General features: G+C 37.7%; 1 protein-coding gene across 1 annotated transcript in view; it reads right to left on the bottom strand.

Annotated features, from left to right (window-relative positions):
* Nucleotides 1-3,322: 3,322 nt before the first annotated feature.
* Nucleotides 3,323-27,787, bottom strand: part of PIAS1 (protein inhibitor of activated STAT 1) — a 61,685-nt gene continuing 37,220 nt past the window's right edge. Inside the window, exons 3-14 of the mRNA XM_085301492.1 lie at nt 25,585-25,669; nt 24,921-24,968; nt 23,254-23,344; nt 22,450-22,584; nt 19,183-19,288; nt 17,601-17,674; nt 12,129-12,289; nt 10,279-10,409; nt 9,755-9,932; nt 8,279-8,421; nt 7,896-7,933; nt 3,323-6,437 (exon numbers count right to left, since the gene is read on the bottom strand). Of these exons, the coding sequence (XP_085157618.1) occupies nt 6,141-6,437; nt 7,896-7,933; nt 8,279-8,421; nt 9,755-9,932; nt 10,279-10,409; nt 12,129-12,289; nt 17,601-17,674; nt 19,183-19,288; nt 22,450-22,584; nt 23,254-23,344; nt 24,921-24,968; nt 25,585-25,669 (1,487 nt within the window). The 3' untranslated portion in view covers nt 3,323-6,140. The remainder of the gene's footprint in view (nt 6,438-7,895; nt 7,934-8,278; nt 8,422-9,754; nt 9,933-10,278; nt 10,410-12,128; nt 12,290-17,600; nt 17,675-19,182; nt 19,289-22,449; nt 22,585-23,253; nt 23,345-24,920; nt 24,969-25,584; nt 25,670-27,787) is intronic.

The raw sequence follows: 27,787 nt of genomic DNA, 5'->3' as shown, positions 1-27,787 counted from the left end.
TGACTTACAGTTAATATCCCGACTCGTCTCAAAGTTGTCACGACACAAGCGCCTCTTGAAGGGTGGCCACATCCTTTTTACTATTCAGAGGGGCTGGAGACGAGCAGTTTGGATTTTTCTATGATTCCCACTACACCAAGACAGAGTTTAGAGGAAACGGGAAGGACAACTCCTGCTCTCGAAGCATAGGAACTAAGATCACCATTTCATATGCTGGAGGAGGGAAACAGGATGAGAAATAAGAWTTCTCTATATTTCTACTTATGTCACATTATTTATTTTGCAAGATGCACAATCCTGCAGCGTCCAGCCCCTCTGTAGTTCAGCTGCCACTGAATTCTGAGGCAACACTTTGAAAATCACAGCGCTTGGCAAATACATCTGTCACCAGGTACTGGGCTAGTTGCCCAGAACACGCTCCCAAGGACAGCCAGGCAGGGCAGCACAGTGGCTGTGAAAATCCAGCTTCTCTAGCAGAATAAAAAGCTGTTTCTCTTGACTTTAAACCAATTTAAGCCAACCTGCCCTAAAACAATGGGTTTTAATATTATTTTTATTATAGCATGTCAGTCTTGGTTAAGGTCCACAGATTGGCATGTGAAATTTTGGAAAACATACCACAGATCTCCTCTACTGTCAACTGGAAATTTTCAGAGACCACCTTTGCATAGTAACGGAACTAAAAGCAACCTATTAAAAACATTAGTAGACCACAAATTCCTGTTATTTCTACCCAAGGGAACCTCTTTCCTCCATCCCTCTCCCTCCTTTTATTAATTCTGAATCTTTATCCCAGAAGCAACTAATTCACCCCTCTGCTCTACTGGTGAGATAATCTGCAATTACATCACTACAGACATGGCAGATGCAGTGTATTTTTCCCCCACTGAAGTATGCAGTGATAGTGTGAACACTGCAAATTCAGGTTACCGCTAACAGCATCATACACAGCTGCAACGCTTGTAAACAACCATGACTAACTAGCACATAAACTTGGTTAGAATCTGAAAAATGAAGTACAGGAAATCTTTTTAACCCTTCCAAATTGGTAACAATATCTCCATGAAGTTGAGATGGGTATTATTCTCATGGAAAATTATTACAAGAGAAGAAAAGCAGAGCAGATTATATAACTTGCTGAACGCTACGCAAGAATGGAACGGGAGCCACAAAACACCTTCCAGTCCCATGCTCAAGAAAAATGGCAGTTTTGAGCCTAGCTTCCCTTGAATCGGAGCCAAGCTGAAGTTTCTGCAGTTTTCCTAAGATACTAGTTTTCAGCTAACCCAATAAGCTCAAACTCAAATCCTCACACCTCATGTGATGAAAAAAAGGTGCTGATCAGCAAAGGATTGCAATTCAAGTCATGCCTCGTCATGCCTGTCTACAGAGTCCCTCAACTTCTTGCATCAGCTCTTCCTGCTGTGGAAGTTTCTCTGAAAGTCAGAGTTACCAGCAGTCTGACACACAGCTAACACTCTAGGAAAAACAAAATACAGTGAGAGATGGGGCTCACTAGAAAACCAAGAAGTTGTTCCAACTAATAGTAAAAGATATCATTTCCCTCACCACTCTGTTGCCACTATTCACAGTTAACCTCAACCTTTAAGGAGAAAAAAAACCACCACCACAACCAACCACCCTACCTTTACGGAGGATCTTTGTGCATTGGCACCTCACAAAGGTATGCCCACAGCTTGAAGGTGGGGAGGTTTCCACCTATGAGAGCTGAAAGGCTGCTCCAGACCTTTGCTCTGCAAGCCCCGGGGATGAAGGGGAGCAAAAACCTCTGTCGCTCTGAGAATGACTGTAATTAGTTTATGAAACAAGGAGTTCATTTAGAAGCATTTGTTTCCAATACGCACCAATAGCTAAATTACAAATGATCCAATACAGAGTTTAATTCTTCCCCATTGACCAAAAGTTGATTAACAAATCCTTTCAGTTGTAGACAACATAAAAGCTCCTATCTCATGGGGACTAATCAGCTCAAATTCACTTCGGATTACTCCGGAATGCATCTGTATCCTAACAGGCTGTTGCTACCCTCTCTGAGTGGATAAGCATTACCCAAATAAAAGCCAGCAAAAGGAACAGTATGCTTCACACACACTTGCAAAACAAAGCATCATTGTCAGAGCTTAGAGCGGCAAGTGTGAAACACTCCACGCTACAAAACATTTAGAAGCAAAGCATTCCTGTTCAAAAGGGTCCTTTGCAGCTCTCAGTTCACAGAAAGCAACACCCCCCTCCCCGTTTTTTTTTTGTTTGTTTTTAGAAAACACAACATAACTGAATGCTTTTTATTACATCTAAAGATTTCTACATAAACAGGTAACATTCAATAGGTAAACCATTTTTTTCCAATGCATATAATAAATATTTTCACTTGGTACTTTTATACAAACGGACATTGGTCTACTATACATTTTTAAAAGCCATTTATGGTTTGGCATGCCATATGGAAACTAAGAGAAAGTTTTAAGGCAATGAATGACAGATTTAAATTCATGGAATTAATGGTAATTTTAATATTCTGCTTATATACATTTTCCCTTTGTTAATTAAAACAATTAACAGCAGCACTTTCGGGGACCACCAGCAATTTTCCCTTGTTAGAAATCTAAGCTCTCTTTAAAAGAAAAGAGAGACACAAAGACACACACACAGAGAGAGAGAGAGAGAGATTGAGAGAGAGAAGCAGTTACACTGATAAAACAAAATCTTTTCTGAATATATTTAAAATGTGCTTAAAACCCTGAAATGTTAAACTGCAATGAAGACTTAATTTTCAAGATGTTCTCCTCATAGTCTTTAGCTCTGCATTAGGAAACCAGTTCCAAGACAGTTCAATGAAAACCTATCAGTCATCCCATCCTTGAAAGGCTTACTGAACCCTTGCCACGGAGAGGACTGGGCAYGCCTGGAATTGCTATCACGTCTATAATTATGGAAGTACTACAAAGTTCGTAATGCACAGTACAGATTATAGTTTAGCATGGTATCTCTTCTTTTAAAAGATGCACCAATAATGCCCACAAGAGTGATTCAAAGCCACTTCCACCCTGCTATTCAAACAACAGCTATTTACTCATATCTGTGTGTATATATACATACACACATACAGTACTATACATAATACAGAGAGACACGTGCACACACCCACCCCCCTCCAGTGGAAAAATCTGAGGACAAGAAGGGTTAACCACTAGCCTACGGATTACATAAACTTTGTAATCTACAGAGAATGCAGCAGGACTGCAAGCCAGCCAAGCACTGGATTACTGTACTGCATCTTGAATAATACGCAAACAAACAGAGATCGAGTTTTGGATTTACATTTGCAGGGAACTTCCAGAGAACTCAGACTGAGACTTCTATCAAGTAATGTTAACTGTGGTCAGAGGCACAGAGAGTTACCAGCTATAAAGAACATCTTAGTATGAGACACGAATACTCACAACGCATAYGGAATTAATACCACAAAGGAAGATCTAAGAGCATTTCTGTCGCTTCTTTGTAGGGCAATGAGGTTAAAGAAATGACACAGGTGAACTGAAAAGCTTTCCTTCCCTCCAGGGTCGCTCGTGAGGAAGCGGGAGCCATCATCAGTTGACCTCACTTTCCAAAAGCTAAAGACATGCGTAACGGACGCCAGATTTTCTGTTACCATCCATTTGCTGCATATGATTTYGTATGGGAATTAACAAGATTTTAGTACCACTGTCAAAACTGACATAAGCAGCTTTTCAGCTCATCTTTAACAATACAGTCAATGGAACGGTTGCCACAACCATCAGTAAAACAGCCGCAAGCTCTCCAGAATTTCTCTCTGAGGTGTTTCAGAAGCTGGGGACACACACGCTCCCAGGTACGCTGGTGGCAGTCCGGGAGAATCAGAGTTCCTCCAGATTTACAAACAGAGTTATAGCAAAGCCTACGCTCTGAAGTTACCCAGTTAGTATTCATGACTAAGATGAATGAGATATATTTCCTAATGTAGGTTTAATCACTTCAAAATCAGACTGAGTTTAAAAAATATTTCCCATTTTCTATCCTTTTATTTATTTTTTAACTGACATTTAATAAATTATAAAATTGGTGTATGGTGAAATATATATATCAGCCAGATATGTATGAAATACACATGCATGGGAAAAACTATTTAACTCACTTTTAACTCACACACACAGATCTATAAATACATATATACACACACATATACATATAAACACAAACATTTGTTTTCAAAATTCAAGTCAACTATTTAGTGGCAGAGTGATGCTGTAAAAACACTAAAAACAATTTTGATGCCACATATTCATGTGAACCTTTCAAAGAACCATACAACTGATCATACAGCAATACCTAATGCTACTTGGATAAAGTATTTTTTTTCTTTTTTTCTTTTTTTTTCTTTTTTTTTAATCAATGCAAGATTTTGAGACAACTTCATAGGCAAAAGGTGGCCCTTGTCAATGCTCAAAGCAACTAGCTGCAATCAATAGTTTGGACATTAAAAATTCAGACAAGAATCTGCTAATCTTTTGTATTCCTTACTATCTTTCCTGATAAACTTGTTACCTGCACTTTCAACCAGTTAAAAAAATATTTTTCACACCAGAGGAAATATTTACTCTCTCTGACATGGACTTTGGGACACAAGAGAATCACCTCCTTCCCTCCCCCTACTCTTAAAGAATCTCCTGAAAAAATGCATTCCAGCTATTTACAAATTTCACTCTTTAACAAGAATGGATCAGCCAAATGACCCATCAGTTCTAAAAAAAGATTTTCCTATGTCATGCACAACTTNGAAGAAAAAGAAAAGAAAAGAAACCAGGGAGCAAGTATGGCTTGAAGTTCAACACAAGCATACTGAAAACAGGGAAATCAATCAAAATATTTAGAAGGCCCAAAAAAGGAAACTGAATTTGAAACCCATTACCTTAAGAGACTTCAATAGGTAGAGTTTCATCTCAGTGCAAGGGCTCTGACTAGGGTTTTTTTATTGGGTTGGTTTTTGGTTTAAGATACTCACATTGAACACTCAGTATGAACTTAGCTTTGATGAACGTGAAGTCAGAAGACGGTGTATCAAGACCAGTATCAGCTGCACAGACCATGCAATAGTGCGTTGGTATTCATATCTTCTTCCTTTTGTTGACAAGTTCATTTAAGCAGAAATTTGATCTACTGCAACTAAAAGTAGGTTTCCCCAGATAGAATAAGGTAGGCCTCAATTCAACAGGCCACTTACACACGCATGGCTAACTTTAAAGCACAAGCAGTTCCACAAATTTAAAATTGACACATGCTTAATATTTTGCTGATTAGGATCTTAAGTTATTTTAATAGGATTTCATAGTAAGTTATTAGAAACAAAAACCTACAGTCAAACGTGTCAATGCTTTTATTTGGGGCTAGAGTCTATAAAAATTCTCTGTCATGTCCCACACAAGTGCAGCCAAACAATTGCTCAGCCTGAGATTTTATTGAGTCTGGCCCACAAGAATAATTGGTGTACTAATGAGTTTACAGCATGCTTGATTAAAGCATGGAATTCAAAAAAAAAAAAAAAAAAACACTCCTGAAAGGCTATATGTCCTGCAAACAGAGGGAATGCTGTGGAACAGTGGGTAGGGTTTATTCCACTTTAAGCGTAATAAGATCTGCACTAAAAATGGGATGGAGGAATTAGATTCCACCACCAAAGGTAAATGTCTCCAAGAGGAGAAAAAAACTCTTACAAGGTAGAACTTTAAAAGTTCAGTTCCTTTCCCATTTATGTTACACTGTAAAGAAAATAATGCCATTTGTGTCCATGCTAAGGAAGGAGAGGAAAAAAAGAAAAAGTAATTCACATGACAAATGCACAGGTGCAAAGTCTTCAGTATCCATAAAAATGAAATGAAGTTTCTTTTTTGTTATTTTTTGTTTTGTGATTTTTTTTTCATTATTTTTACCAGTGAGGCCATCTTAGGTTTATATACAAAAGTAAAACTGAAAATATAGTTTTGTTCTCTGTACACGTAAATTTTTTTCCCTAAAAAAGGAAAAAAACTTGTCTATGTTTCTAAACATAATAAGGTAAAACCAAGCACACAGATCTCCTCTGACAAGTTCATTTACTCCAAAACTCAGTCCAATGAAATAATGTCTGGTATGATACCAAAGATAGATGCCGTGTCCGTGCTGCTTCTACTTGCAACTGGATGACCATGATTCTCTCGCAGGCTGTTGGAGGAAACAAGACTGCTGTTACTGCCACTATTGCTACCATTTGTGGCTGGCAGAGTACTGCTTCCTCCTGCATTTAGCTGATCGAGAAACATCTGAGATGAAGTATATGGGAAAAAACGAGAGTGTAAGAGTTCTTGATCATCTGATGCAGAAACTGCCGCAGCTGCAGCAGCAAGGAGGGAGGTGTTGTAATGCTGGGGGGGGAAAAACAACATTTTCAAGTTACATTTCAGACACCATAGTTTTCTTCAGACCAGCACAAAAATATATTTGTAAACTAAAGTTCTGTCAGCTTCTGGAGTTCACACCAGCTTGCCTACTCAACCTTTCTGTAAGGTAAGTGGACCAATGTAGTGAACTTCTACTTCTGCAGCCCCTGATTTCTGAAGCCAAAAGAGATTGGAAATACTGGCATTAGTAAGAGCAAACGCTAGAAAAGCAGTAATATTGCAAAATACCCAAATGGCAAGAAACAGTAAGAAGCAGCACTCTTTTTACCTCTTCAAGAAATTCCTTCATGGAAACATCCCCCAAAATTTAAAGACGCTTTTTGCCATCCCTCCCCTCCATTCAAAAGTCACAGACCAATCACATCTGGTAAAACTATGTGCTAATCACTGTTGGTGAAGGAAAGTATACTTCTGTGAAAAATGCATTCAGAAATAGCATGCTTAGTCTCATCGGGTGGGAAGCAAGGGCTGTCCCAAGTTATACTCTTTGAAGGACAACTCCAATAAGCAAGAATTTTAGCTACCAAAACCCAGATTTCTCTCCAAAATGATTTCTGTCCACTATCATGAAACATCCGCACAGGCTACTCAGCCTGGTTCTCTGACATATATGCACTGGTATAATTATGCCCTATCAGTGCAGTACCAGACATTCCTAGTACTTGTTCCAGAATAATTTTCATACTTACGTTTTACTGAATATCAAGATAGCTTTTCTGAACCCAAATTCTACAACATAGAGTCTGGTCTTAACTGTCACCTGACAGGATCCCTCTGCATTCAGTGCAATTCTCCYACACGAGACTGAGGAACAGACATGAATGGACAAAGGGCAGGCAAGCCACCCCAGTCCCTTTCTTTTCTTGGAGGCACAGGAGGAAAAGCGATCAAGTGGRAGGGCTTACCAACCTAGATACCCTTTGAGAATGACCTGTATAGYTCCCCACACTGGAGAAGCCAGTATGAAAGTGGCCTACTTCAGTAATTATGTACAAAAGGTGGGAAGCATGGTATGAACAGGCACATACTGATGCCAAGAAGAAATTTTACTAGGAAACAGGGTTGGCCAGGACCAAGTTTTCCTCTTGTTCACAGCCTCATAAAAGAGTTGCCCCTGACTCTCAGAATTATCAAAAAGACTAGCAAGAGTCCCAGCAGTGGGGCCCAGCATCGTCCGATGACCAAAGGTCAGAGCCTGGGTCTGAAAAACTACAGAGCTGGCTGGTGGACCTTCTACATAGTGAAGGGTTGTTCCACAAGACAACAGCTGACTGAGCCTAGCCTTGGGAAATGAAGTGTTTATCTTTGGTGACACCCTTATCCTACACCCATATTTAGATCCTTCCTTGCCTATACATCCAACCCATTAAGTCTTTCTCAAAAAAGAATTTCTGCCCTATGACTTGATTTGTCTCGACTTACCTGATTGTCTCCTGACAGGAAAGGAAAGAAGTCTAACCCTGTAAAGAGACAAAAGAAAAAGTTAAGCTTTCAAAATAAACAAGCAACTCACCATTTTTCCATCCTCCCCCCCTTTTTTGRAAATAAAAATCAATTTAACCACCATAATTCTGATGAAACTTCAGATTCTCTTCACTTTTGTATTCTCTCACTTGCAAGAGAGACCAAACTTAAAACATTAAGACACTAAGCTAATTTTTTTTTAAACACCATCTTAGCTTCTGTGTATATCAAGTAATACTTTGCATCGCTGCACTGTCAAACCACTGCATATTTAAATCCTTTTGTAATAGTCATTACTGCTCAGGGAGCAGTACTTAAAAAAAAAAAAATCAAAAGTTTACCTTGCAAGTCATAAGGCATAGGTGTCATATGGAATGGATGTCTGTAGTCTTGGATAAGTGATGTATTGATGTAGCTTGTGTCCACAGCAGGAAGGCTTGGTGTTCTTGACACAGGAGATGCTTGATGGGGTAAATTTAAAATGCTGGAAGGAACAAAGATTTGTTATAAGCATGAAAAATAGTCAAAAATAGTCTTGGCTTTAATGCTTAAAAAGAGCATTCGAAGATTCCTGCTGCTGGCTCGTGGAAGTTATGCCTATTTGTCAAATTTAAAACAAGTCAACCTTCCAGTATGCCTCATGAACTATGCAACAAGTGCAAAACCATTCCTCTACTRAATTTCAAGGCTTCGCTAGAAAGCATCATGATGCTACAGCACCTCAATGAGTGCAATGAGCATCACCTTTCCCAAGCTTTGTTCTCAGAATATTTTAACATAAATTTTAAGTAATTCCGTCTAAGACGGAGCTGCACCGAAGATTTCAGCCCAAACAGTTAAAGTTTAGCAAAATCATAAGCAAAGAAAAAGCCCAAACTGTAAACAATATAAACTGATGGCTCTCAGTATAAATGGTATTGGGATCTCTGCTACGAATATACTACAAATACTCTTAAGCGAGGACAAAATAATCCTAAAGATATTTTATACAAAAAAATAAATAAAAATCCACATAACAATACAACAGATATTTCCATATGTTCTACAAGGTAATCAGCAATGGAAGGCAGCCAAAAAGGTCTTGAAGAGTTTTAAGTGATCACTGAGTATTTTACATCACTGGAGTAGTAATCAGTTCAACAACAGGATCCCTTTGGTTTAGTCTCAGTTTTCATCCCTCCATGTTTATGTAAACAGTGTGCTATTAACAGCTTGGCTACTTATGTGTAATCAGGTTATTCTGGCATTCTTACTACCATGCTGCCGGCAGTAATCACTGGCAAAACCCCCACACTCCTACACCACACCCAGTACTTTTCTCATTGCTCTCCCTTCCTATATGCTTGCTTCTGTGTTTTTCTGTGGAAGGAAAACACTTCCAAATCCACAAAATTATACTTCTAAGAAGTTGCATTTTAAGATGCAACTTCTGGCACCGCTTTGCACTTATTTTCACAAGATCTATTTACAAAACTGTTTATATACTGTTACRCATTTAACACCCCCAAAATTTACTTTTGAAAAGCTATAAAAGCATAGTCAGGTTTCTTTACTTATTGTATACATTTTATATAACACATAACATTTTTGTATTCCATCTTTTCATGGCTTGCAAGCTAAGATCAAACTCATTTGCTACAACCCATACTATATGGGGATGTACTCTAAACACAKAATTTTCCAGATATAATTTCTTTTGAAATTTGCCAATATTCTTCCATGTGAATATATTCTCTCTGTWTATATTTTAACATATTTTTACATATTAAAAATATGTATATATTTTTATATATCTCTGTATATGTTTTTTTCCTCACCCCTTATTATTTATTGGTGACGCTGGAGATATGGAAGGACAGCTTCTCTTTGCAGATGGTTCCTCTTCCTCTTCATCTGATGAGCTATCTATGGTTAAATCAATCACTTCTACTTTCTTGTTTTTATTTGATTGYTGGTGAGAAGACACCTGATGTTCCAAGGAAGAGCTTATGCACCCTATACAAAGTAAGTTAACATCATAATCTATAGTTTACAACACTAGAAATCATAACATCAACAGATTACTATGTGCTTTTATAAACAAATCTTATAATTCAAAGCAGGAAGCTTATAATTCAGACAGAAATTTATATATATATATATATATATATATATATATATAAAGTTGCTAATAACCTTAAAAGCACAATCAACTCCAAAAAGGCATTGCTCAAACTTTCTCCTAACTGATCAAAAGCTACACGCAACACGCAAATAAGAACATCTTGCCATCAAAGTTAAAGGAACCTCAATACTTAAAACAGCTCAGCAGCATTAGCATTCAGTCCAAACACGGACTTACCATCAACTCCATTGTAAGATGTAGTTACTTCCTGCACTTCCTTTTTCGATCTCATAGGAGCCCATGATCCATCCTCCTTAAACTGAATTTCATCACAATCTGTACAATACTTCAGGATTTCCATGAACAACCTGTCAATCAAAACCCTTTAATATCAGTAAGAGCTTAACTCAAATTTCATTTCCAATATCTTTATTAGTCAKGCAAGTTTAARTTWTWKTSMKSAMWAWAAYTTAAGTGAGAACTTTTGCTATAMTGCCCCTCCTCATCTGACCCCTTAATAAACAAGAAGTCATTTAAAAATTTAAATATTATTTAATACAAAAACTTGCATATTCACTTAAAAGAGGTACAGATGTGGAGTCATTATGTGAGTCTTATAACACAAAATGCCTCATTTCCCAAAACAAAGAAACAATGAACATGAAAAATCCCTTATTTACCCATGCTTATCTTTGACAATATTTAACTGATGAAGGAAGCCCACATTCTAAAGGAGTTGACATATCTGAGTATATCAAGACAAGTAATTCCTGAAACCTCTCTCTCTCTTTCTGCCCCCCCCACCACCTTTTTTAATGAAAACTTCCTAACAAAAGCTGAGCATGGCAATCTAAACTCACTGCCTCTCCTCCTAGCTGCATTTCCTAAGACTTCTAGGTTCCTAGTGCCACATCACCCCCAGCGGGAACTGYAGCTTTTGACCAAAACTATTCATGTGGTTCTGTGTAGGAAAAAAGTTTTGCTTTAAAATAATGAGATAGTTCACTCTTTCCCAGACTGAAAGATTTTCTAGAAATAATATTCTCTATGGAATGCTTTAATTTTATCATCTAATCCCTGACATTCACACCTGGCGACACATGAAGAAACAAGAACAATAATTTTTTTTGATTATTACCACTGTTAGTCTTTACTATTATTGACTGACACCTCAAACAAGCAACTCTCGTTCTTTGATCCAAAGCAAAGGACATGTAAATCCAGGGGTCCATGAATCCAAAGTAGCCTATACAACCCGCAAGTATCATTTCACAAGAGCTCTTTTCATAGGAGATCAAAAAGAATTCCAACAAAATCTTATGCTTCACTAGCAGGTCACCAAAATGAAGCACATATTCACTAAAAAAAGACTCAATGATTTATGAGGGGAGAGGGGTGAGGATGGGGTTGGTGTTCTGGCTTGAGCAAAACATTCTCTACTTGTTCTCCTCCTTGATCAAGCTTTAGAAAGAAGGTCCCTATCTCCTTGATCAAGCTTTAGAAAGAAGGTCCCTATCTAAGGAACTAAAACACAAATCCAGGATTCATACTTTGTATTTCTTCAGAGAGATCAATATTCGCTTTTTAAATATTCTGCAGGTAGGGAGTACCAGAGAATCAATCTCTCTGTCACTTCCTATATATAGCAGCTCCCCAAGTGTGAAATTGTACATGAAATTCAAAATGCATCTGAGGGGATGGCAATATTTATTCGATCCAACATTAGCATCTGCTATAAACTATGTTAGAGCTGTGCAGTATTTCCTGGGGTAGGGTGATGGTGGGGGAGAAAAACACTCCCTCTCCTTCCTCTCCCCCTAAAAAAAACTATTTTAGGGAGGATGGCACACAAGTTTTCCTGGAATTAGAAGGAATACCTTTATTATTAATATTAATAATTGGAGATCACCACAATTATTCCAGAATACCAAATGAACATGCACCTGGATTAGGAGGTTTTTCACCAACAAAACATCTCATATCCAGATGATCAAGGTTTCAGAGGTATGCTCTATATTCTCTACTGCACAAAAACAGTAAGCAGAAAGTGTAAATTACATCCATCATTTGATTCAAACATTACTTACCCATCAATAATAAGATGCTCATAGGGAGCCTTCTTGTCACAGACAGGGCAAACCCAAGTTGGTTTCTTTTCATTCATTTGAATATACAAAGTGGCATCAAAACATTGCAGGTGTGAACAAGTCAGGGCCCTACATGGTATAGTTAGCCGCATTTTACCAAGCTTTAAAAAAAAAAAAAAAAAAAAAAAAGCATCATCTTGGTATTAAACTAAACAGGGCTTTTGTGTCTGAAAAGAGACAGAGATAGATTGAATTCTACTCAAGAAAGAACTAATGCAAAACCAAGTTTTAATTTAAAGACACAGCGTATATATTGTTCCACCCTTCCTCATTTGTAGATTTAAACACAGCATCAACAAAAAAATATGTTAACAAACGTCACATTTTGACTGCATCTGATAAAGGAAACAGCAGACTATATCCTTTCACACTCCTGTACCCAAACCAGATCCACCGGCCGCCTATCACAACCCTGTGCTCTAGGCTAACCGTGAGAAAAAAAAGTTTTCTCCTTTGTTAGGATACTGAAAGCTGATAAACACGGTTCAGTTCTTTCCTATCACTTATAGCTTAATCTAAGCGTGTATTCAAGCTACTGTCCATATTTCAGTCACGAGAGCATTACTGTAACTGTTTACTTGTTTAACTTTACACTCACAGAAGCGAGCATATAAACACACTTGCAAGATTACGGCTCATTTCCTGGTGTGTTTGTTTCTCTAACGCTATTATTTTCCCTGCTTTTTCCAAGGGACTGTCAGGAAGCTATTACTCCAGAAAAAGTCGCATTTGTTAACTATTAAGAAACTACACTATTCTCCTTTTGGTATACTGTTGTGAGGTACCCTGAAATTCTGATGCTTTCTTCTTGGGTAAAATACAAATAGTTGGCTATCCCTTACCATACATTATATCTTTTCAACCTTATAAAGAGCCTGCAAACATTACTGGAAGATGATGCAGGAGGAGAATGAGTTCTAGGACACGCTTTCGGACAGGGACCATCCTTTCCTTCGTATTTGCAGAAGGTCCAGGACAGCAGGGTTTGGCAGGTCAGCACAAGGCACCTTTAATACAAACTGCATACAGACTAATACAGATTTTACAGTGCTTGAGCAGAGCAGACAAACATAGTCCAAACACCTGCTATGTATGGCTGTCCTAAAATCTACCATAGGAGTATCTTGATTTGGATTAGATAGCTCAGCACCATCCCAGACCATAAAGCACTAACACATGATTATGCTGACTGCAAAATTGATTTTGATAGTTAAAAGAAATTTCATATTTATCTGCAATAAATGTTTCCTTTCCTCAAAAAACAGGTCAATTTTTTCTGGCTAAGTATATATATTGCAGTTTAGAAGGGGGGTTAATTGGCAGCGCTGAATGCAAAAAGTAAGAGATTTCTAAACAAGAGTTTTCCCCCTTAGGGAGTAAACAACCCACTTTATTAAGAACAATTTATACCAAGTATTTGAAGGGTTTTTCTTTTCAAGTTACATATATTCGACGAAAACATGCACAGTGACTTCATCTGAGAACCTTCAGCCGGTCTAGCAGGACAGCAGGAGGAACTGTTTTTAGTATGGCTTAAGCAAGCAATATGGTCATGCATACTGATCACCGGCAATACAAGACGGGTGCCACAGGATGGCACTCAATCTCGCAGTATCAGAAAACTAAAAACAATACTAAGAACAAAGGCTCTGCTGGCAGTCCACTGCCTCCTCCATGATGCTTTCTGCATCCCCCCATAAGCAGAAACTGCTCCACCCCCTTCTTGGCAAATCCAGCCGTACTACGGTGCCGTGTGCGTTTCCCTTCCCCAGCCATCAGAGGGGAGCAGGGATCTCCCTGGGGGCTGCTGGACCTGGTGGAGGTCAGATGGCAGGAGGTGCTCTCAGTGCCATATGTTGGCAATCCCCCCTACCTCTCCCAAATCCATGACTGAGCACATTATTTCTGCCATATAACCCACCCCCAGCAAAGCGAGGCCCCCTCATCCACGGCTGTTAAGAGCTCCCAGCTCCCAGATGGCAGGTCACTGGCTCATTTGGCTTTCGGGCAGAATAAGAGTCTCCCAGCTCAGCCAGGATCAAGAGTAAGGGTCCTGGAGGCAAAAACGAGATGCTTATATAGGATGCAAAATAAAAATAACAAGGGTCAGAGACATACTGCAGAAGAACATACGTACCTCATCTCCCAAGTAAAAAAGCACATTTAAACCTGAAATAATTTCTAGATAGCAGCTGGATTTAACAGGACTCATACACACGCAGAGAGAAATGGCGCACACAGCGTTAACAAGTTCAGGTCTCCTTTCTCATTTTTGGCACTGAACATCTTGGATCAGCTCTGCCATACTGGCCAAGCTGCGTCAAAGCGGACAAAAGAAAAGGGCATAAAAGGAGGGATGCACTCAACTTCTGGAGAACAATCTTTCCCAACGTTGTTACTGTTCTGATTCCTGTCTTTTGTCAGCCAAAGAAACCCTACATTAATTTCTTCTACAAGCTTATAAAACATAGCTATCTTTTCAAGTTAAAAAGTACCCAAAAGAATTAAGAAAAGAATTAAGAATTCTTTTCTACTCTCTGTAAGAGTAAACAAAACTGCAAGCCTATAGTAAATGCCAGATTAGTGATTTTTGTTCAAAGTATTTTGTCCAGCTGCAGAGCCTGAGGATTTGTTTTTGACTGAGAAAAAGCCATGAATTCAAGTGTCTTCCTGAAATACATCTTCACTGCAGTCCCTCTGCCTGCTGAATCTTAGACAGATTCAGCCAGTAGTTAAACACAGCTTTTTCTCATACCTACATGGTCTCTGAGGGAGAGCAGGCCTCTACGAGCTAAAAAAAGCTCAGGGGCAATTCAAAACACATTCAGAGGAAGCTGTCTCGCTGCACTTTTTTGAAGGGTAAATAAAGGTTATAAAGTCTAAACCTGCTACCTTAACCAGATAAGCAATTCCATTTATTCTACTGAAGCACACACACGAGACAATCACATCCCCCGAGCATAAGGCTGAAGGAACGGCATCCTCACATCAATAGAGCTGAAGATGCATTACACTTCAATTTTTGGTTCTGCTGTTGGAGACCAAATAATCATTTGTACTTTCAAAGCATTTGAAATTAAGCACAAAATATTTATAAAAATTCTCCCTCAGCCAGATGCTTAAAAATTAGCAAGTGAAAATACGGAGTTTATAACAAAATTACACACAGAACTGAGAACTGAATCATGTCAGTAAACTCCCATCACTATCTTCCTACTTAGAGGACAATCTGGAAGGTGTCCCTGTCCTAAAAAGCTTTTGCAATGGTGCACTGTTCTATGAGCTACAGTGAAACCAGACAGCACCAAATGACGAAAGTATTGGCGGGGAAGGGGGAAAAATAAATCAGTCAAGCGTGTATATTTTGTAGACAATATTAAAAGGACACAGAAACAAACATGCTCAAAATAATCTGCTGTAGACTTTGTCCTTTATATTTATTAGAAAAATTTAAGAGGAAAAAATTTAAAAAAATAGGACTTCATAAGAACTATATGCCAATGTCAGATCGTATTTCATTTTCTTCACTGACAAAGCTTTGAGAAAGCAAAATAATTTGACACCTTTAGGTATTTGTGAACTTGCAATCCTAAAAACAGCCTTCTAGAACATCTTCCTGCTCTAGTGTTAATTGATCTGAACTAGCCAGCTAGAAAAAAATGCATCTAAAAACACAGATGAAAAACTTTTATTGATGAGATACATGATTAGGACAAGTAGAAGTACTTTGTCAGAAAACTCAAATGGAATGCTCTATGAAAAAACATAACTGATAGTTTTGACAAATCGAGTATTGAATTAAACATCTACAACTCCAGAAGATACAAGAGGATTAATTTAACATAATGGATTAATACATAATACATATGGACTTTTAAACTCTTACAGTAATTTAATTCCTGCTAATGAATTACTATCTTTTTCTTTATTGGAATCTAATTAATTTTAAGTGGTAGAAACATTGTGCCTAGAGACTGAAAAAAAAAGGCACAACCCACAGTAACAAGACTGTCATTGTACTTTCTAGAATAATGAAGTACTAACAGCACCACAAGAATTCAACTATAACAACTCAGCAAAATAAGCTGCCAAGCGTCGACCTGGAATACTTAAGTATTCCAAAGCTGCGTAACTCTGGATGCAAGACATAGATTCATGAGATTATAGATCACTAGTTTATAGTTTTAAAGATCAGTATTTCTTTTTTTTTCAATGCAGTCCCTGTAACTTCCTTACAAATACATTATCATTTACAGCTAGCATCAATATTTTTATGGAGGGAGTCAACAAAGACTGAAGATCACAAAAATACCACATTTAAAGAGCTACAATAATCTGAGAAACGTATGTACTTCTATATATTTATTTAAAAAAAGCATTAATGTCAACTGTATATTTTGCAAAACAGAGCTTTCATATCTAGAAGTTTATCCCTACATTGCTGGAGTTCAGGCAGATATTTAATAACTCGAAAAATAAGCTTTGATTTTGCCAGAATAAAGTCAGCTGTCTGTCTTTATGTTTTGAAACTGAAAGTTTCTTGTCAAGCATGAGCAGATTGAACCAAATCAGGAAACAGATGTATCCTTAATCTGGACAAGAAGCTAAAAAGCTATGCTGCAATAAAGGTACTAGGTCAATCAATGCAGAAAGCAAGTATTTTGAAGCAGTGTGAAATTAAAAAAAGATCATAAAGAGATAAAGAGCACACATAATACTAATATTGTGCAGTTCAGCCAATGATAATATAAAACGCACCATGAACTAGTGCTTATTCCTGCATCTACCTGATTAACAGCCAATTAACAGATCAAGATACAATCAGTCTCTTCAACTTCCACATTCAATGGATCTGTATCTTGCACACTACTTGTCATACAGAGGATATGTGCCCAGTTGCACCAATTTGAGCAACTTCTCCTTATTCAAATTTGGCAATAATTTTGTTTGAACATTCTCCAGAACACTGCTTTATTTTTAATCTAAGACCATAAAATGCTCAAAGTGCATACATGCATATAATCAGCTTCAGTTAAAAGATGTTCAATTCTTTGGCTCCAGACATCAACTTAAGAGGAATTTTTAGTAGACAGATTCACCTACCTTACTGCTGACAGTGGTTTTATCACAACCAAGCACCAAGGACCCAAGCTGCACAGACATTCACATGATCTAGTGACAGATTTAAATGTACGCTTACATATAGTTTTGAATAGTGTTTTCAAGTTAACGGAATACTCATCTGCTCAGGGGTAAATCACATGCTTAAGCACATTGCTAGATAATTTCAGCACCAGATCCTATCCCCAAAGTTAACACACAAGGAAACACAAGGTAACATCTACTGGAAACTTCTCCCATAACAGCCATATTTCTACCAGAATTCATTTTGAGGGAATTAAAAATACTTACTGGACAAAGAAGAGAAACTCTTAAGCTTGTTGTTGCTATTTCACTATCTGGATCTGCAGTCAGTTTCTCTTTAACTGTTATTTGAAAGAAGAAAACATTAATTTTATAGTTAATTTATGATACAAACTGGATGGAAGAGAAGTAAAGCAAGCCTTAGACTATATGTGCTAAACTTTTGCCATGTCTACTGGAAGCAAGCAGCAGTGAGTATTGTTTCACACTCCCACTATGAATATGTAATCTAAGTGGTCTTTACTCTCTATCAAGATCATAAATTACAACATTTAAGCAAGCTGGAAGTAGGAAAAGTTGATCTGAAACCAAGATCCTTGGAAAAATTATTTATACCAAGATGGTTCTTTTCACATATATGCAACTACACACTTGAAATCTGCCAAAAAGATTACCCACATTTAGTATCTGAAGTTAACAATAATAAAAAAAAAAAACAATACTAAAATGTTAGTAACTTTTACATGGACAAGCACTTCTGTAAATGTCTGAAATAGTTGTCAAGCAACCCAGTCATTTAACATTGAAAAAACTAATTGGGAAATAAAAAAAAGTAATAGAAGTACCCTGACAAAATTAGGGCTTTAAATAAAAATTGTAGTGAAACACTAACACTACAGAAGCCTTTCATCTCCACCTGTCCTTGATTTTCATCTATAAAAGAGAGCTCCACAGCAGTCACAGTTTACATGAACAAGTCAATTCTGCCTTCCAGCTGCTCCAGGAATCCTAAATACATCCTTAGTGTTACCTCATACAAAGAGTAGTAGCCACCTGAAAACTCATCGCTGGATTTTTGTGTATTGAAATCATCGTATTACAATACATACAACACAATTAATATACTGACTTTGCAGCACTGCATTTACTGGTGAGCTAGTTTCTTCCCCTCTGTAGAAGGTCCTGTACAGTGTACAATACACATTATCTGAGCATCTCCCAATTAGACATTAAAGAGTCTAACAAACAGCTGTTAGGTGTTTGTTTTTTCATGCTCTCCGTGGAAAAGCAATGCGTGCAGCAGTGTTTGTTTGGATTTTTATTACATAAACTTATACCAATGTGTACGTGTCAGGGAAACAACAAAGGAGGAAACCCTGCACTCGGATCTGGGGGAGGGGAGGTACTACGCTAGACTGTCTCTCCAGGAGCTCACTCCATACCACTGTGCCACAGGAACACAAAAAAGCACCGATGAAGACTTTCCTCCGGCACCTCTCTAGCACAGTTCAGTATCAACCATTTAGTTTAGCTTGTTCAAGGTACTGAATTATCAGTTAACTATATAAATATCATTGCTTTGTTTAAAGAAACACAACCAGTAGAACTGTACATAAACTCTCTCACATTTTTCCCTTCACAGTGTCAACAGGGCTCCTGGACTGGCTCCTAATACAAACAAAGGCCTCAGAGTCTCTGAATTTCAGCTGAATACAAAGAACAGCACTATCAGCTTCTCAAAACCCAGAGAATTGTAGGAAGTCCAAATCTTGGTTAGTACAGTGCTATTTCAAATCGCCTTTTACAAAAGCTCTTTCTCCCTTTTCGTTAACAAGTACATCAGACATACTTAGCGCTCGCGAGTGATCAGGATTCCGAATCCCCTTTGCTCGCAACCTCTGCAGTAAAACCGTGGAGGACAGCTGCTTTACAAGATAGACTGCCATGGAATAGTTCTAGAAAACAGAACACAGAGCAACGCAAAATCAATCTGTTTCAATTAAAATATCGCTTATTTTATACAATGCTTATGTAATTTATGTGCTTGCAGGACCTTCTGTTTCTACAGTAATTACAAGATGTTAAATGGCAAAGTTTTCAGACTAGAGAAAACCTATCACATTTTAGCAAGTTCACAGGGCTGGAGTTTTTGAGATGTGACAGAAGTGACAGGCTTCATTGAGACTAGATCTAGCTGCAAGAGAAGCTATTCCTTCTGCTATTACAAAGCAGTTAAACACAAAACTTCAGAAGTGTCCTAACTTGGAGCATGCAGCCTACAGGCCATTTTAAAAGGACGATTTTACATAAATAATGCTAGGTCCTGCTGTTGTGCTGACACATTTAAGGGAGGCTGTCAGAACAAATTTTATCAAAACTTACTTTTTATAAAGCTTTTTTTTTTTTCCTTTTCAAATATGAAAATCAACACTGGTATCTTTTCAAAAGCAGTCATTAAAAAGATGCATCATCTGCAACATTTCCTACATCTGGAAGCACCGTCCAACCTTCCTTTTCTTTTCTTCCTGTACTGGCTATGAAGTGCTAAAGCTACTTGACTGCTGAAGCTTAACAGAAATCAGAGTTAAAGAGTTCAAGAGTTCGGTGCAGTCAAGATGTACTCTAGTGCATCTAGCTGGCAAGAAATTACTACTCCCAACTGCCTATCCTTCCCGTTGTTTGAGCTTAGGTCACTTCCCCCTCTTCAGAGTCAGCAGACCGATCACGCAAACGTTCCTTATCTATGTCAGCAAAAAGCCAGAGATCTGCTCTTCTGCCGCCGCAGCYGGGAATCTGGCGTGCAAGCGAGCCAGACACACACGCACCGACCCTGCCGCTCCCCAGCCTGCGCAGCAAGCTCGCGCTGCAGGGACAGAGTAGGGCTGGCAGAGTGCTCCTGCTGACATCACTAAAGGTTTTCGGATTAAAATCTAAGATTTTGGAACTTCTCATTTTTCTTCTAAGCTACTAACAACAGCAGGTAATACTGCGTTTCTAAAAATGTGGTACCATACTGTGCATTCACTAGCAACCGCAAGGAAACAAGCAGCAAGGACAAAATTTATGCTCACACATCACAGAGTACCAACTACTTTTTGCTATAAAACATATATGTGTTTAGCTCTATTTATATGGCTAAACTTGTAGCAATATTTGTACATCTTAAATTGAAAAATTTAGGTCTCCTTCCTCCCCACTCCAGCAACTCTCAAGTATGTTCCTACAAAACAAAGCCACAACTAAAAAAAAAAATCCCATACAATTGTGACATTTACCATTCGTTATTTAGGATGTCACTAGAATATGAAGATGAAATTTCAGTAATTTATCTTACCATAAAAACCACACAAATTGAAATAGAATCAGAAACGCCACATTACGTATTTTATTCTTAAAATGAATGCTTCTTACATCGTTAAAAACACTACTGCTTTAACTTGTTTGTTTAATGCCTCAATTAGTATAGAAGTTAGAAAAATGCTAATTAACATTGTGAAATTATTTACCGACAGCTTGAATCTACAAAGCTAGGAACTTGCCCAAGGCATCTTGTACAGAAGGTTTTTGAAACAGATTGTGTAAAAATCACAATTATGACTTCAGGAAAGGTAAAGTATACCAGTTGAGACAAGCAACTGACTCTTAAGGGAAGGGGAGACAGGGAAATCAAATTTTGTTCTTTATAGGCACATCCAAAAATAAAATAATTCCTCACATTTAACTGTCAAGATCTCAAACAATCAGATTAGGAAGCATTACTTCTTATGAGTGGAGATGTTGATTGACATATCGTTCTCATGGAATGCATTAAGAATTTGCCACTATCTTCAGTTTTGTATTACAGGTTAAAAGGTATCCAGTAAGTTTTATAAAACTGAAATATTTAAGAAGCCTGAGAAAACAGTTAGTTCACCACAGAGCAGCTTAGAGCTCATGCAGATTTGCGACATTTCTTTTCCTTAAATCCTCATCTGCATTCTAAAGCAAAAGTATAGCACTGTATTCACAGCAATAACCAGGATTCACCAACTTGTACGCAGCCACTACTGCAATGTAAATCAAAATAGGTTTATTTTCAAATGCTTATTTCGGATGCCTGCAGTTCTTATTAGATTAAAAAAAAAAAAAAAAAAAAGTATTCAATCTTCATTTATTCTATAACCTGAACAAAGATTTTTTTACACTTGACAAGAAATATATCGTGACAGGGAAGGACAGAAACGCCAATACGATGTTTTATATTGGGCTGCTGTGCACAGTTGGGCTATAAGCGTTTTGCCCATTTTGGTTCAAGAACCCTGGGCTTTGTACACAGACAAGTTCTTGGAAAAAGTTTCATCTCAGGATAATTCAAAAAACACAATGGCTGCAATGACAAAACCACAACTTTTCAAGTATGCATTGATTTTGTAATGGATATCTAGCAGTTGTTTGTCATCAGTGAGAGCTTATGCACTGATTCATGGAACAACTTAAAGAGACATTTTGCAAGTTGTTTCAGATTTAACTAGTCCAGTGGAACACCAGCAATTTTATAATCCCCTCCTATACAAAGGAGATTATAAAAATATGACTTCTTAATATTAAGTATATGGATGTTTGTGAGAACAGAAATATGAAACAGAAAAGTTGTATTTCCCGGACACTACTGAGTTGCTATGCTTTGTTGTCTGCTTTTTCAGTGTTACACAACACTGATCTGTATAGAATGTCAGATGTTAGCAGGTCAGTTAAAAGCTGAATCCAAGATAAGGTTTGTCAAGTCTCAAAATCAGGAAAAGCTTTAAGTCTAAAGTTAAACAAAAAACCCAAATGTAAAATTTCTTGAACTTACTATCTGGGCCCTCAATTAGGCCCACAAAGATAGGTGGATGCGTGGACGAAGAGGAGAGATCACACCGCGAAAAAATTTGAGGGCTACTGATCTAGGGAAGCATGCCATATCTGCTCGGCGTAAAGTAACAGAGAAACGCAATCAAAAGAAGGAACAGGCTACTGCTAAACCATGAAGTATTTTCTGCACAGTTAAACTTTCTTATCTTTAAAATCTTTCATACATATGCCAAAACAGAAATTAATAAGCTTAGGTGGCATTATGTACCACAAATTTACTTACTCTTCCAATTTCTGCAGTCCATGAAACGACGATTGTGTTTGGTACCGTTGTGGATAATCTGACGAGTGAGGTAATGTTGATTGGTCGGCTAGGTCGCTTTGGTTCAACACCATTTTTGGTTGGTGGAAGATAGCCCTAGAAATTAAAGCATTTTTTAACTTTCAGAAAGAAAACAAACAAACACACAAACTCTTCCCTTCTTCCTCCTCTCTCCCAAAAATGCTGCCACAATTAAAGCTCTGTATTCCGCCTGAACCAGACTCCCTCTTCAATTTAAAAATATACATGGCAGACAGTACAATATCGGATATTTCACAAGTCCTTTTCCTCACACAACATCCTAACCCTTCCCATGGGAATACTAAGGGGTGCCTTTGCCATCCCACCTTTCTCTGCTGGCAGTATTCCTATTCAACCAGCCTGGCTAAAATCACCCAACCTAACCCTCTGCAGTGCCCCAGCACTATAAGTTAGTGTCTCTGTTTTGTCCTGTTGGCCAGTGACATTCTTTTCCCTGCACACATGATCTCCAAAACTGGTCCAATTTCAGTCAGATTCACCAGATGTTTCTAGAACATAAAAGTTTACTGTCACTCTGTTAGAAAATCAACCTTCCGGATCTATTGGCTGGCCTCATGAGAAAAAATTTACTTAACTGTTCTTTTTTTCATTCATCTACATACCTTCATTCAAACACTCCAAAATGTGAAAACAAAGGTTAGGATAAATGCTCATGCACCTTTCTGACAAACAGTTCATAACACTGCTATCTGATTATATAAACCCAAATAATATCTTACTTACTGGAAGGCTGCATGGTTTCCCATTTACTTTCACACACAGATTGGGTGGGAAGTGATCTTCTTGTGGACAACTGGTCTCTGATAAACAAAACCTGAAAGTAAAGAGCTTCCATCACCTTTCACTTCTAAAATGACTTAAAGACCACCCATTCCTAGAAAGAAAATTTTTTTTCCACCAAGCCATGAGAGCATGCCAAATCCTGCTAAACATAGTCCTCAAAACAGCAGGAAAGCCCTTCCAAACTACAGGTRTGGGTTAAGATGGCCAAAGGTTCCTCCTCAGGTTTCTCCAATTCCTCAGACTGGGTCTGTCTAACAACAGAACTGTTCAGACAGGCAGTTCCTGCTACAATAGATAGACCATCCAGCTTCTTTCCCATCACTCCTCCTACCCGACTTCTAGAGTGTTCGCAAACAACAATATAAGCTATCTGTTCAACTGTCTCTCCTCCGAACTTCAGTAAGCCAGACTGCTATTTAGCCACAGCATCAAATGCTACATCAAGCCTTTTACTTTAGTTCAGCCCGTTTTTGCTAATGTTATTTCTAAGCCTTTCTAATAAGGCTTATTTGCTACTGAAACCAAAGCACGACAGATCCTCCCTTGCCCCACGAAGTGCTGATAGGCCCAAGGATGCAGGGAATGTGCATATAAAAGACAGACCTTCAGGACCCTCTCAAACCCACTGGATTTCTTCCAGGGACACTCAAACATACTTTCACATCAGTGTACAGCTATTCAACACAGCTGAACCTAACAGGTTGCTGCTCTCAAAAAGGGGAGTTACCTTCTGTCCTTGTTTTCTCTCCTTCTTTCCCCTTCCCTTTTGTTCACCTGACCCCACACCAAGCCAATTTAACTTGCTGATCAGCAGAAGTTAACCTGACAAACAAGACCYAAAAGTACTTGTTTTCTGTCTGCAGAGTTAACAGTTCACGATGTAGTCATGCAAACACCAGATCCAGTGCAAGAAACGAGTGAGACAGTGAAGCCCGGAGCAGGGGGATGGAAGGCAAGACGGCCTTTGACAAGGACAAGCTGCAAAGTCAGCTCTGATGTAAGGTCTCCTCAAACCYTTACAGAGAATTACAGGGATATGAAGGATTTAATTGGCTTCTGATAAATTTCTCAACCTGTTGGTTATTTAGACATTTTAAAATCAAGTCCGGTGATTCCCAAAATCTTGCCTTCCATTCTCAGCAGAAAAGTAGATCTTGGGTTGCCATGCCCAGCAAATACAGCGTTTGYCATCTCTGCTAGAAGAAACTACCCTCCCTGCACATGGAGTCTGAAGGTCAAGGCACGTGGAATCTGATAGATTCAGAGTTAAGGAAAGGAGCATACGCACAATCTAAAACAAGGAATTGAAGAAAATCAGCTGGTTATAGCATGCAGTATATGCAATATTCTGATACGCCAGGCATCAGGCCACCAGGAGCTTCAGGAAAGCTGCATATAACAAAGACAAGTAGTTAAGTCTGCCCTTTTCAAAGCAGCCAGTAGCTCAAATCTCCAACAACAAACTTTTYGCAAGATAACACACAGTAGGATGAGACTCCTTCCACAAAGGTAAGACAGACTTGCTAGGGAGCATATATCTGATACTTTATATTTCCAAAATATTTTTTAAAACAGCAGCATCAAGAACAGGCCATATGAACACATACCTTAGCTGGACCTGTACTGTGAAGTCACATTTGGTCCCAGAAATATCCCTGGCAGAGACAAAACACAGGTTACAACGTGTTATTATATAATAGGATCATTAACGCTTTTTCAGAGCTAGCTGTAAGCAGGCCCTTGTGTGTGTGCCAGCCCTTCTGCATACCACACTTTCCTTCCTCTGGTCAAACAAACCACCATTCTTAAGACACTCTTTTAAAAAAATGTACTTTTTACTTTTCAGAGTAAATAATTCAATTACATTCTCATTTCACCTCTACCATTCTCTTCTTTTGGTATACTGTAAAGCAAATTCTGATGGGTCACTACATATATCTTTAAACTGAGTAAATATAGAACTCAACACAGAAATTGGTCAGCACTGAAAAAGGGCTGCAAGTAGGAAAATTACATTATTTGTGCAGCAGGTAGTATAACAGAAATCTATCCAGTCTTCATTGGACAGTGGTGGCATTAATACTCTCTTCCTTGCTGTTTTCCCTTTCCATCACCTTACATGCAAAGGAGAAAAGAATTGCCCAAAAGAGTATTATCTGAAGCACTATGCACTATTCTGTGTACTTTAAGATCACATTATAAAGTAAAAGTTAAAGTAAGCTCATTCTTTTTTGGAGTTTAAATACTGTACTATCAATAAAACTCACTTACATGGAACTGCTGATTTGCTGCACTTGTTGCGGTGTCAGTGCAAACGCAAAGCAGGTTTCTCGAAATCGCTGACTATTATCTGATGCTAGAAGAAAACAAGAAAGCATCATTTTTAAAAAACACAAATAGAGAATAATCAGAACTATACCCTTTCATTAAAGTGTCTACATAAATATATACACGTCTATATAATTTTATAGCAAGCATAGCAATATGACGCATCTGTTTCTGTAAACAATTTCAAAACCACCAAAAAGTGCCATTTAAAGTCTTTTGTAAATGAAAATAAAACAAACAATCTATATATTTATATATAAACTATATCTTTAAAATGTGATATAGACGACAGCAAAGCAGAGACCAATCAGCTTAAGACTTTCTATCAGTCAAGGTAACTTAACTGTAAGCATTCTTTGATATTAAATAATAAATGTTTAGGGATCCTCATCAACAACTTTTCTTTAATTCTTTTAACACATAAGATCATGGATTAGCCTGTAAAAGCAAGCAGAGCGCCTGAGAAGTACAACATATACAACTCCTCTAGGTGCTTCAAGAAGAGAATATTTTATAGTTAAATGCAACAAGTATATAGCATACAAGCATCTCATGAGATACCCACAACTTAGATATGAAATCTTCAGCTTTGTGCTACAGAACTCTAACAGCACATATCGTACTTAACACATCTGTTGAAAAACCAAAGAACATTAAACATCTCCAATGACTATATTGTGTATTTTTTTTCCTATAATACACTTCCCAGTTCAATTCTGAGTGGCAGATGAGTGAATACTTTGAGGTGATACTTCAGATATTTTGTTAAAAACCACCATGTGGTAGGTTAGAAACAACCACAGAATAGACACTGATTCAGTGTAGATATTAACAGCAACAAACTCACAAAATTACATTTATATTTTCTTGTATGTTAATGCTATAAAACACATAAATTTTATTTTATTATATGCAACAATCATATGTAGTTCATCTGTTAGTTACTGTGTGGAGTAATTACTGCATTCTAAACAGACCAAGAAGAGCCACTGCGTGATCTGTAATACCKTCTTCATTATTCAGACTTGTGGGCACACCACTACTAACTCTACGTGGGCAAGAATAAATAACCTACGCTGAATAACAGCTTTTGCAAAAATCCTGGCAATAGTAAGTATTTTTAAAAATAATTACATTTTCTTGAATATTGTTTATATTCATGTACTTATATTTTCTTTCCCATCATTTCCAACACAATTATCATATTGGGTATATCCCAAGTGTTCCCTGAAATACACAAACAGGAACTAAAATACATTTTTTAATAAAACGTTCTACTGTAATATTCAAAAGCACGATATGGACTGGGTGCAACATGAAGCATCAAGCTAGTGTAAGAAATTGCAGGAAATATAAACATTTACAATAAGCAATGAAAATCTTCTATAAAATTTTGTGTATATATATTTACACCTATTGTTTGCTATGACAAAAATCAGTAATACATATTGTAATCAACAAAAGAGAAATTAGCTGACCTACTTAAATAACCTTGCATGTCAGACCATTAAATGAATTTGTTACTATTTCTTATTTTTACATGTTTAAAGGTGGCRTGAACCTTTTTTATTTTTCTCCCATGAACTGTTTGCTTTGCCTTAGAAATTTTAGTTCTCTTTCACTAAAGAGATTCAGGGAAGTCTTGGGAATGTTTGTTGTGAACTGCAACACCCTTAATTGTAGGACAAGGCTGTTGAATGTTTAACAAAAGCTACCTTCATTAAGGACTTAATTACTCAGAGAAGTTTAACAGCAGTTAACAACAAGAACAATCTAAAACCAAATCTCCCAAGTCATTTCTTCCCCTCTCAGCTGCTCAGCATTTTGCCTGCTTGGGTTTTGCAGCGTTCCCAGTTCACAGATAGACTCAAACAGCTAATACGTATTTTGTGCAATGCTAGAAGAAGGGAAGAACAAAATAACTGACCAAAGCAGCAAAAGAGATCCCAAAACTCAGTTCCCCCCTTCTTTACTGGCTGCTATTTATCCAACACTTATTTTTGCTATATAATAATTTTTGATCTTGGAGAGTGAGTTTCAAGTTTCTACCTTCAGTTTCATGGTGCTTTTGATATCAGCCAAATTAAAACATTACATGTTAGAATGGCAGAAAATGCAGAAGTATATTCAGTGCTGACACAGAAGC

The sequence above is a fragment of the Rhea americana genome, unplaced genomic scaffold (genome assembly GCF_003343005.1).
Source record: "Rhea americana isolate MKP2758 unplaced genomic scaffold, rheAme1 scaffold_178, whole genome shotgun sequence".
Lineage (NCBI taxonomy): Eukaryota > Metazoa > Chordata > Aves > Rheiformes > Rheidae > Rhea > Rhea americana.
Note: the sequence above shows the minus strand (reverse complement) of the source record. Positions and strands in the feature narration are given on the sequence as shown.